The sequence below is a fragment of the Pinus tabuliformis genome, chromosome 9, assembly GCF_031772625.1.
Source record: "Pinus tabuliformis cultivar Carrire ecotype Pingquan chromosome 9, CPIR1, whole genome shotgun sequence".
NCBI classification, from domain to species: domain Eukaryota; kingdom Viridiplantae; phylum Streptophyta; class Pinopsida; order Pinales; family Pinaceae; genus Pinus; species Pinus tabuliformis.
In genome coordinates this window covers 1,969,711,900-1,969,724,125 of record NC_142307.1, presented here as the reverse complement: position 1 = coordinate 1,969,724,125, position 12,226 = coordinate 1,969,711,900, and the positions used below count along the sequence as shown (strand labels likewise).

The window sequence follows — 12,226 nt, the reverse complement described above, 5'->3', positions numbered from 1 at the left end:
TTAAAAAAAAGTTCTAACAAGAAAATCACCAAACTTTTTGCAAATGTTCATTCATTGGAATATGTGCAAGATGGTTGGGAAAAAACCAAAACATGGGTTTTGTTCCTTGAGAGCTAGTGATCCAAAATGGATCTTGAATAAAACCTCTAAGTCTAAGTCTTCAAATATGTTCACAAAGGAAAGCCCTGACGGAGTTATAAAATAGAGTATGGTGAAGAAACAATGAAAGAATGGTGGAAAACCCAAGTTAAAGTGAAAGCGGAGAAGTGCAGCCTTAATGCCCTAGAGTCATTAGATCTATGGGATCAACGGACGAGATTGAATCACATCGGAGAAAGCTAGCGGAGTATTGACCTCTGCCTCAAGCGAATTGTGATCGGCGATGCTATATGGACCATTAATCAGGTGTGCAGATCAATGATGGATAAGAAGGACAATATTGCATCGCAAAGACCCAAAGGGGAGGACTTACCACAGGTTGAAGACTCAGCGATATGCGATTGCACTTTATCGCATCACAATATCGCATCGCACATAACCAAAGGGGAAGGACCAATGCGACATTACAAAGGGCTGATGTGCAATACCAATCGACGATAGTTATCGCATCGCAGATTTCCAAAGGGAAGGGACCAAGACCCGCGACCATGCGATATGCGATGGGCCGATAGCGGCGATCGGTGATTGACGAATGGGATCGGTGAATCATAATACAAAGGGAAATGCGACATGCGATAAGGAAGACCCGAAAGGGTTTATAGATGCGGCTTTATATAATTTGAGTTCCGATATAAAGCTTTTTGTCGGGTTTTCTATGTATTTCTGTGTATTCCGAGTAATGTTGCATATGAACCAAATATGTATTATTTCGGGGATTTGTGCCAGAGGAAGGCCGGGCGGTTGGTTTCACCCGCGCCCGCCGGTCCTTCCATTTGTAAACAGGCTGCCTTGGTGCCTTAGGCGTTTCTTACAAAGAGTGCTCAGCGCTCAAAAGGGAGATGAACGGACAGAGGCTGGGAGCCAGAGAGCCCAAAAAAGGAGGTGAACAGACAGAGCGAGGAGGTTTAAGAACCATCCAATGGTAGGACACGAGGATAAACATCGAACAGACAAACAGAGACACGAAGAGGGAGAGGCTGGTACTCTTTTAGACTCGAGGATTTCCAGTGAATCCCTGTGTTAATGTCACTGCTGTGTTGAGACTCGATTTGAGCTCACACTTGTAATAATTTGTTCTTGAAGACATAATATAGAGGTCGACACTGAAAGCTGGACCAGGAGACGTAGCTAGGAAGTCTGGTGAACTCCTTGATTATTTTCTGTGTTGATGTGTGTGTCTATTATGTTTTCTGACTGTTAAATGTCTGTATTATTCGCAATCTTTTCGATCGATTGCACTAAATAATATAGGCATTCCTACACATGAGTCTGTAATATCTTTTCTTCTTGATTTAATATCCATTTTCGGATTAGCTAGAAATGGAAAAACTCCTTTCCAAAAATCATCTCATACAAGCCTGTCAATGCTCAATCAACTCAACTAACTTTGAAGAAAATCCCGTATTTTTTTACCTAAAAATAAAATCTTTTTTAGTTTTTTAGATTTTTAACTAGGTTTCTTACATAGTATTTTAGTTCAACCCTTTATTTCCTCTCCTTACCATAGTTAATAACTAGAGAACTATCCTTATGCACAAAACATCCTAATAGAAATTATATTGAATATCCCTTTTAAAAAGCTCATATAGAAATTCAAGTAATCATTCATAACTTCTAAGTCTTAAAAGTCTTATTTATTTAGATCCTCGAACCTTTTATTTTATCCAATGACCATGTTTAAAACCTCCAAACTCATCCACTATGTTTAAAACTTTCTAATAATATCCATATCTCATTTAAAGGCTAAATATCATGAACACTAGAAAACTAATTTCAATCATACTACCCTGGCTTTTCTTTATTAAACATAGTTAATGCCCTAAAACACGTGCCAAGTACACAAAATATTTGAAGGATACATGCTACTAGCCATGACTAGATTAAGCATGCATTAATCTCATATATTTGGGCCGCTCTCTTCAATGCATAACGAAGCGGTTTCATTCTGAAGATGCCATTCAATTCTAAATATTTGTACAGTAAAATTCTTGAAGGCTTTCCCTTAATATAGAGATCTGCCCATTTTTAATCATCACATCCTCATCCAGTTTTTCTATTGTCTTTTGGGATGATTCTACCTCTGCATTCAATCTCATCACTTCATAATCAAGTTGCTCTCGTTCTTCCAGTATCATATCCTTGTCCTTTGAAACCTTGCCCAGGTCCTCTTTTAGGACTTTTATTTGTTTTAAACATCTCTGCAAGTCACCTTCTAAACCACTTACTATTTCATTCTTTTTTCCAAGCTGAGATTCCAAATCTACCACCTTGTGGTTTGCAGTGCCAAGGAGATGTTGCATCCATTTGATTTCATCCTTGGAAAGCTCTCGATTCTTTAGAAGCATTGCAACATCTTCTTGTAGCTGCTCCAATTCAAGAACTCTTGAACAAAGTTTTTCTCTCACAAGTCTGGTAATCAAAGTTTGGGCTTTAAGCTCATCTTGCAGTTCACTCAACTCCCAATATTGGTCCTCCAACTGCCCAGCTGAATCTTTCCTCCAATTCACTTTTTGTCCCTGGGCTTCATTGCAAGCATATAGGGTGATTTCTTTCAAAATACCCTTTACCATATTGACACTGTCCTTGAAAAGATAAGCTTTTTTTTCCAACATCTGCACATCCATTTCATGTTCATTAACCACTATAGCATTAATTTTATTTTGTCCATTGACCAGTCCATCATTACTTTTATATTTCAAGGTTTCCAGTAGCTTAGAACAGAGCAACCTATTTTCATCAAACAGTGACAATGACTGAGTCTGCATCTCATCAAGCCAAGGACATGGCTCTTGGACTAACTTCATTAAACCATGCAATCCATTGCCAATACTGTTCTCTCTTCTGCTTTTGAGTCTAGACCCTTGAAGGCCATCAGTATTCTTCTGCTTTCTTAAACGTTCATGATAACTTTGAGAGTTCTTACAATCGGCTAGTTTATCCTTGCAGAGAGCATGCTGATCTGCACTGCCACTCACCCTGATCAGTTTTTCTTGTTGAAGCTCGGCTGCCATGTGTTCATTAATATCACCCTTTAGCCCAGAATTCCATAATGGTCTGTTTATAGCCCTTTCATGATCTTTCAACAACCATTGAAGCCCTGAAGATGATTTCTTTAAACCATAACTTTCCTTTTTTTCATCATAACATCTTTTGATTGACTGCAGAGTATCATTTGCTTTCTCGGTTCCTATTTCTGATTCTTTCAAAGCCTGTCTTAGTTGTGTAATTTCATTGACACAGTGCTTTAATTTTATGTTGAGCCTATCCCTGTAATGCTCAGACTCTGTCAGCTGATTTTTTAAATTGGCTTCCTTGTTTTTCATATGTAAAACTTCTGTTTGCAAAGCAACATTCTGCTCTGCAAGATCCCTAATTCTGTCCCTCAATCGCCTTTTAACGAACTTGATCTTCTCTTGCTTATTTTCACACTCACTTGACCTGCTATCCAACTCTTTCTGTAAACTTGACTGCAATCCATCCTTCTCTTTCTGAATCACCATAAAAGCTTCATTCGCAACATATCTTTCAGTCATTCGACTTCTGATTTCACAGGATAAATCAAGAGCCAAATTCCTCTTCTCCTCCAGCAACGTCTTCACCTTTTGCTGCAGTGTCTCTACAGCAACAATCATAGAGTCTGCCCTATTACGACCCATTTCTCCCTTTCCATAACCTGCACCATCATATGATGTTTTTGTTAATTCCAACTCCTCCGACAACAGCGACTGAGCTAGTTCCTCTGCTGTTCTTGCTTTCATTTCCAACTCTTCTCCATCAATAAATGTATGTGGAGCAACATTTTCATATAAGGCTTCAACCCACATGATTTTAAGTTTTTGTCTATCATCCTCTTCCTCTTTATTTTGCCTCAAATTCAATGACTCATAAGATTCTGTTTCTGGTTCTTCTTCTTCACTGGTCCAACAATGGTGTTTCGCAAGCGATGCTGCTGATGATGGAATAAATTGTTCAAACACAATCTTTTTATCTTCAACAAGATCGCCATCTCTGCTAATATCTGTAACAAAAGAAAAATGATCCTCTCCATCGCTTAGCATAGGCGTAACTCTTCCTCTTAATGGTGAACAGCTTCCACTAGAACTATCCGCCATATATCCTTCACTGGTTGGATTTGGTACTGTGAAACTCGGTTTACTTGAACAAAATGGTTTCGGTTTCCATCCAAAAATCTTCAACATTTTGTACTATTTTTCAAAATTCGCTTCAACGACAAGTTGCTGAAGTTGTCAGAAATCGGCTTCTTTGACGAATGGCTGGAATCGTTGTTGAATAAATGATAGAAATTTCCCAAGTTCAACCTTCACTTCAGAATTATTTTTCTGTTGACGATAGCGATAACTATTTATTTGAATTAATATAATTACAAATTGTATAAATACCCGCAGACGACATTCATAAGTGTATGCATTTTAAAGAGTGGTCGGTAAGCATCTCTTTAAAGATTATTATTATCTAGTGTTTATTGCTTTTATTAAATTATTATTAATTATGATTTTTTTTTTTTTTTTTTTTTCTTCTTCTTCGGTTGGCTTGATTTTTTAACATTTGAATTTTAAATTTCATTATTTATATAATAGCATTTGAATTTTAAATTTCATTATTTATATAATAGGTTATACAAGGTATAATGATTGAATATAAGTTTAAGTGATTCATCATCATATATAAAGTTTTTTTTAAATTTTTACGTGATTTATTTGGAAGAGATTTGGTATATATTATTATTAATTATGATTATATAAATGTAACCATTATTATTTATAATTTAGTTAATAGATCGGGTTTATATTAGAACTGGGTTTGAGAATTTCAAATCTTTAAATTATGGATGGTGGAAATTTGATAATTTGGGAATATTTCTCCTCTAATACATGATCTAATGGATGAGATGGAAGATTTGCCAAAAGTTTTTCAGTTTCTCAACTTAATTCCTAACTTTAATTTATTAAATAATAATTTTTTGAAACCTTGCTATGTGTTGCAATAACATGGTTATAAATAGTCCCTACACTAAACATTTTGCTCCATAAAAATAATAAAAAATAATCAAACTTTTGCACAAACTCCTTCCATTGACACTCCTCTTGGCTACGGTTTATGTTCCAATCCATTCACCTGTTTGATCGTTTGAGCAATCAATTCGAATTTGGGTGTCGATAAACACCAATCCCTACATGTTTTTAACCCTTACTTCCACCCAAGAAGTAAAGGGTGAAAGCATGTGGGGATTCAAATGCACACTTTCACCCCTACCCTCAATCCATCCATCAAGTAGTAGAAGTAAGGTGTAAATCATGCATTCAAAAAATCACACTTGAAACCTTCAACCCTAACTTGGGTGGAAGTAATGGTTGAAAGCACACTTTCAAAGCCCTCCCCACAACCCACAAAAAGAAACTTTCGCCCCCACTCTGGGTGGGGGTGTGGGTTGCACATTCTCAAACCCCACCTTCACTCAATGCACACTTTCACCTATTGTCCCCACCTAGCACACTTTCATGCCCCAACCCCATCCTCACAAGGAGGTGGTAGAGAATGAAAGTATGTATATTTTTACCACCACCCCCACTCAATGAACACTTCTACTCTCCACCCCCAACCCCACTAGAAGGGGAGCAAGGGGTGAAAGTGTGTATTAAGTACAAGATAGGGGATGAAATTGTGCATGCTTTAACCATTCACTCCCACTCATTGGACACTTTAAATGGATGTGGACGATGAAAGTATGCACACATTCAAACCCGAGCTCATCTCAATGCACACTTGCAACTCCCAACCTCGTGTAAGTATATATATATATATATATATATATATATATATATATATATATATAGCGAGAGAGAGAGAGAGAGAGAGAGAGAGAGAACATTTCAGGCCCATATGTTTGGTCTAGGAACATAAACAAAAACAATATTTTAGGCTCGACATATATTTCTAGCATAATGATCAAGACACAAGATCATAGATCATCATGCATACCCTCAAAAAGCAGTCCTTGGCCTACAAATATAAGGTTGGGGCACCAATATAAGATGTTGTGCACTAAAGGTAGGCCTCAATACCTTAACCATGGTGGGGATGAAAAGTGGGGCCTTAGGCCCTAGAGATAATTTTAGTGTTCATGGGCTATACATGATCTTAAACCACCATACACATCTATAAAAGAAATCTTTGGCCTAAGAACAAAATATGGACATCATTTTAAGGTTAGTATTTCAAGATCAACATCAAGGCTAAAATTATGGTTCAAGACCAAAATAAAGAACATGGCCTTATACATTGCTTTTGAGGCTCATAACTTATATATATTCCCATAAAAATCCTTAATTCTAAGTATATATATATATATATATATACTTGCTTCTAATTATTACTCCACAATATCACACAAGTCATGTAAATGGAACGTTTGACCTACATGTTAGATATTCAAATCATTTCAAAAGTTTATGTTCCAAAGATGGATCTTGCGACCCTAGCTATAATTAGATAGTGAAAATTAATAACAAATACTTATATGGATTCATCCAATAGTGAAAATTGATAACAAATACTTGTATGACTTGTTGGCCATGTACATAGTCCCAAAACATATAATATGAACCCTATATATGGAATCTTTGACCTAAGTGAAATATTAACATCATTTTGAAATATTGTACAGTGGACATGGTTTAGGAATGAAAAAATCTAAATTATTTTTATAAAGCATGGATAAAACATGAGACTTTGAAATACTACAAATACCCAATATGAAGAATCTTTGACTTACCAATGGAATATAAACATGGTTTTAAAGATTTCCAATTTAAATAATTAGAGATAACGTTATTTAAAAAAATTAATCTACTATTCAATAATCAAGTCATGATTCAGAGCTAAAATCCAAATTTAAACCCTACCACTTGTTTTTAAGAATCTCAAGTTATTCACAAAACATCAAACCCCTCCTCAATGATTTGTAAAGAGACTTTGTCAAGTTTCAATGCATCAATTACTTAATAGGTAAAAGAAAAAAGCTAATGTAAACATTTATATGTTGCTTTCTGTTGGAGATCAGATGCACAACAAATAATAAAACATATACACAGCAATTAAAATCATGCACAGGAACACAGCTTTTTAACGTGGTTCACCCAACCAATCTGGGCTACGTCCACCAAACTAAGGCATCGGCAATCTTATTAATTAAATAGGAGATTACATCAATCAAACTCTCACACTACACCCAGCTATCCGTATGACCACCTATTTTATAGCAGGGAGAATCTAACTGCCTCTCACATCAAATTTAGGATGCATTAATTTTCTCCCAACAACCTGGAGCTAATCCAGCAACAGATTTCTATTGTTGTCACACCTGGGATTTTTGCCTATTTCGTCTAAAACAGAAAAATCTCAACAATCTCCACCTTGACAACAATTAGCCTGATGCCCTGTTTGTTTATTATTTTTATTTTTTCTGCAAGCCAAGAGAAACCAAACACCAACGTAGCTTCTCTAACAAAACTGGGTTCGTGAACATGTCTGCACAGTTTTCCTTTGTATGCACCTTTTCAAGAGAAACGCCCCTTTCAGTGATAACTTGTCTTACAAAATGATACTTAATTGGAATATGCTTTGATTTACTATGATAGGCCGGATTCTTAGCCAAATGTATTGCACTTTGACTATCACAAAGTAACCTGATGTTGTCCTGTAACCTACCAAACTCACCAAGCAAACCTTTCAACCATACCGCCTCTTTGCAAGCATGCGAAGCAGCAATGTATTCTGCTTCAGTAGTGGATAAAGCAACAATGTTTTGTAGCTTTGACATTCAGCTAATAGCTCCACCTGCAAGAGTAAAGACATACCCTGAAGTTGACCTTCTCTTATCCAAATCACCTGCAAAATCGGAATCAACATATCCGCAAACAGATTCACTACTCTTATTGTAAGTAATACAATAACTACTTGTGCCTTTCAAATACCGAAGCACCCATTTCACTGCTGACCAGTGTTCTTTACCCAGATTTGCCATGTACCTGCTGACAACCCCAACTGCATGTGAAATATTTGGTCGTGTACATACCATCGCATACATCAAACATCCTACTACATTGGCATATGGAATACGAGACATATAATCCTTTTCTTCATCTGTATTAGGACATAAACTGGAAGAAAGCTTGAAATGGGAAGCTAAAGGGACTGACACAGGCTTCACATTATTCATACCAAACCTCAAAAGTATTTTCTCAACATACTTCTGTTGTGATAGCCACAGCTTACCATTACTCCTGTCTCTGAAAATCTCCATGCCCAAAATCTGTCTTGCTGCTCCTAGATCTTTCATATCAAACGTCCTTGCCATCTGAGTCTTCAACCTGTTGATTTCTTCAATGCTTTTGCTTGCTAAAAGCATATCATCAACATACAACACTAAGATAATGAACATGCCATTATTTAACTGCTTAAAGTAAACACAATGATCATATTCACTTCTTACATATTTCTGACTCAACATGAAAGAATCAAACTTCTTATACCACTGCCGAGGCGACTACTTCAGGCCATATAATGACTTCTTGAGCCTGCAGACAAATTTCTCATTGCGATGCTGAACAAACCCTTCCGGTTGTTCCATATATATTTCCTCATCTAAGTCACCATGTAGAAATGCAGTCTTAACATCTAACTGCTGCAATTCTAAACCAAGCAAAGCCACTAATGCTAACACAATTCTAATTGAAACAATTTTAACCACTGGTGAAAAAATCTCATGAAAGTCAATACCGGCTTTCTGAGAAAACCCTTTTGCAACCAGCCGTGCTTTGTACCTGTCTTCCGTATCATTCACACCCCGTTTCAGCTTGAAAACCCATTTACACCCCACAGTTTTCCTGCCTTTGGGAAGCTCAACCAGATCCCATGTACCATTCTTACTTAAGGCCATCATTTCGTCCTTCATGGCTGCTTTCCACTTGTCACTATTTGAACCTTCTACAGCTTCCTGATAACACAAAGGTTCATCATCATTAGCGATCAAAGCAACTGAAGTAACATGATCATCATACCTTCTTGGAGGGTGTTTGATCCTTGTAGACCTCCTTAAGAATGTTTCTGGTGCTTCCACAATTGGCTGTCTATCATCTGTAGGAACTTCTTTATGATCGCCATCTGAGACCTGTTCATGACCTCCATCTGAACCCTGTTCATAATCTGATTCTGAAACATGTTCATGACTAGAATCTGAACTATGGTCGTTATGACTATCACTAGAAATGCTGTCAAATTGAATGTGCTGGAAATCAAATACATCATCCTGTTTCAATCTACTATCTACATCTAACTGTACAAGAGAGGATTCATTAAACTTTACATCTCTGTTGATGATGATTTTGCGGGTAGTAGGATCCCACAATCTATATCCCTTTGTTCCATCACCATACCCAACAAAGATATACCTTTTAGACTTTGGATCTAATTTAGTTCGCTGATGTTTAGGCACTAGAGCATATGCTTCACAACCAAACACTCTGAGTTTAGAATAATCACAAGGGTGTCCTTTCCATACCTCTTGCGGAACCTTGCATCCTATCGCCGTTGAAGGAGATCGGTTTATCACATAACAAGCTATTGCCACTGCTTCCATCCACAACTCCTTTTGCAACCCGGCGTTACTCAGCATACACCTTGCTCTCTCTAGAAGAGTCCTGTTCATGCGTTCAGCAACTCCATTCTGCTGAGGAGTATAAACCGTGGTCTTATGTCTCTCGATCCCTGCATCCTTGCAATAGCTGTCAAACTCCTTGGAGGAAAAATCACCACCATTGTCAGTTCTTAAACATTTTATAGTTCTACTAGTGTTGTTTTCTACCAATGCTCTAAACTGCTTGAAAACTGTAAAAACATCAGACTTCCTTTTCAACATGTAGACCCACACTTTTCTAGAAAATTCATCAATAAACGATACAAAATATGACGAGCCACCATATGACGCTGTAGGGGCTGGACCCCAAACATCTGAATGGATATAATCAAGTATGCCTTTACTAGTATGTTTGCCTATTTTAAACTTTTGTTTACTTTGTTTACCAAATAGACAATGTTTACAGAAATCTAACTTTCCAGATCTGAGATTAGGAAGTAACTTGCGGTCAACCAAAATTTTCAACCCTCGTTCGCTCATATGGCCCAACCTTTGATGCCATAGGCGAATGGAACTACGGTCCTGTTCAGACACCGACACATGATCTGACCCAGTTCTACCTTCTAATTGAAAAAGATTTCCTACCTTCTTAGCCTTCATCACTAGTAAAATACCTTTATAGATTTTCATAACTCCACCTTGAATTACAGTTTTATATCCATTCGTATCCAGTGCTCCTAATGAAATTAGATTTTTTCTTAGATCTGGTACATGTCTCACATCAGTTAACAATTTGGTTGTGCCATCTAACATTTGCAGTTGTATACTTCCTATTCCAACAATACTGCAAGTGACATCATTACCCATGTACATGACTCCATCATCAACTGATCTATATGTCTTAAACCAATCTTTATGAATACACATGTGGTTAGATGCCCCAGAATCTAACAACCAATGTTGATCATGTTTTGAAACATTAACAGACAATACCTCATCACTCATACCTGAACCAGATATTGAACCTGTATCTGTGGTGTTGGCTTCCTTCTTTTCTGTCAAAGAGCCTTCTTTAGCAGCTTGCTTTCGCTTCCAGCAATCCTTTTTCAGATGTCCAGCCTTGCCACAATGCCAGCACTTCACCTTTGTCTTCTTTCCTTTGGACTTTGAACGAGAGTCGCTATGCTTTCCCCCAGAGTGTCTCTCTCTTGAGCAACCTCTGGCCATCATTACCTCTGACGTAGAGGTGTCTGCATTCGACCTCTTCCTCGTCTCCTCAGACAACAAGGCTCCAACAACATCGTCAAACTCAAGAATGTCTGTTGTACTAAAGCTTATGGAAGTAGCAAAGTGATCCCAGGATTCGGGCAATGAACACAAAAGAGTTATTGCCTTATCCTCTGAATCAAATTTCACATCTAGACTGTCTAATTGCACCAGTAAGGTATTAAAAACATTCAGGTGATCAGTAATCGAGGTACCTTCTTTCATCCGCAAACCGTAAAGTTGTCGTTTCAGGAGAATCCGATTTGTCAAGGACTTCGTCATATACAGCTTCTCCAACTTCGTCCACAAACCAGTTGCAGTCTTCTCTGACACGATGTTAAATAAAACATCATCAGCCAAACACAACCGAATTCCGCTCAAGGCTCGTCCATCCAATTCATTCCACTCATCATCTGTCACGGGGGAAGGCAGTTTGGACCTGCCCAACAATGCCTTTGCCACGCCCTGCTGTACCAGCAAATCATGCATTTTTACCTTCCAGATCTCGAAATTATTTTTCCCATTAAACTTCTCGATTTCGAACCGGGCACTTTGAGTTTTCGCCATTTGTATCAATCAAAAAACAATAATCTCCAAAAAACAAAACCAATGTTTCAATACCAGCAATTAGCAAAACAAACTGCCTATGCCTTTCTGTCTTTGCCTTTAAAAAAAAAAACTGCCCTTTGCACTTATATTACTTTGAAATTTTTTTATATCTGGAATCTTTACCAATTCAACGATCTGGCTCAAATCCTAGTTAAAGAGCTGAACCTGCATCATCTGATTCGTTTCTGCAAACTAATATGGTATTTAAATATTCCTCTCAATCTATATCATTGAGTTGAAAACGTTTTGTTCAAGAGTCTTTTGGTGATCCATTAATATAAAAGAGGTCCACGGTTATTATATTAAACAGGCAGATAACCGGATCTACACAACAATCGGCCCTCTCAATCGGCGTCCAAAAAAAACTTTCAATACACATGAACAGACTCGTGCTTATGCGCATTGGACAGGCAGAAAACAAATAGAATCAGGAACGCAGTTTTAAAAAATATAACTACGCTGTTTTTTAAAATATATATATCCACACAAACCCACACTGTGTATATAACATAACCACGCCGTTTTAATATAATTCCA

General features: G+C 37.3%; 1 protein-coding gene across 1 annotated transcript; it reads right to left on the bottom strand.

The window, feature by feature from the left end:
• Positions 1–2,123: 2,123 nt before the first annotated feature.
• LOC149156889 (uncharacterized) lies at positions 2,124–4,271 on the bottom strand. The gene has a single exon (XM_089444902.1). The coding sequence runs from the start codon at positions 4,269–4,271 to the stop codon at positions 2,124–2,126; it is 2,148 nt and encodes a 715-aa protein (XP_089301028.1).
• Positions 4,272–12,226: the final 7,955 nt, after the last annotated feature.

Coding starts and splice junctions, on each gene's coding strand:
- LOC149156889 (XM_089444902.1), bottom strand. CDS start 4,271: ATGGCGGATAGTTCTAGTGGAAGCTGTTCACCATTAAGAGGAAGAGTT.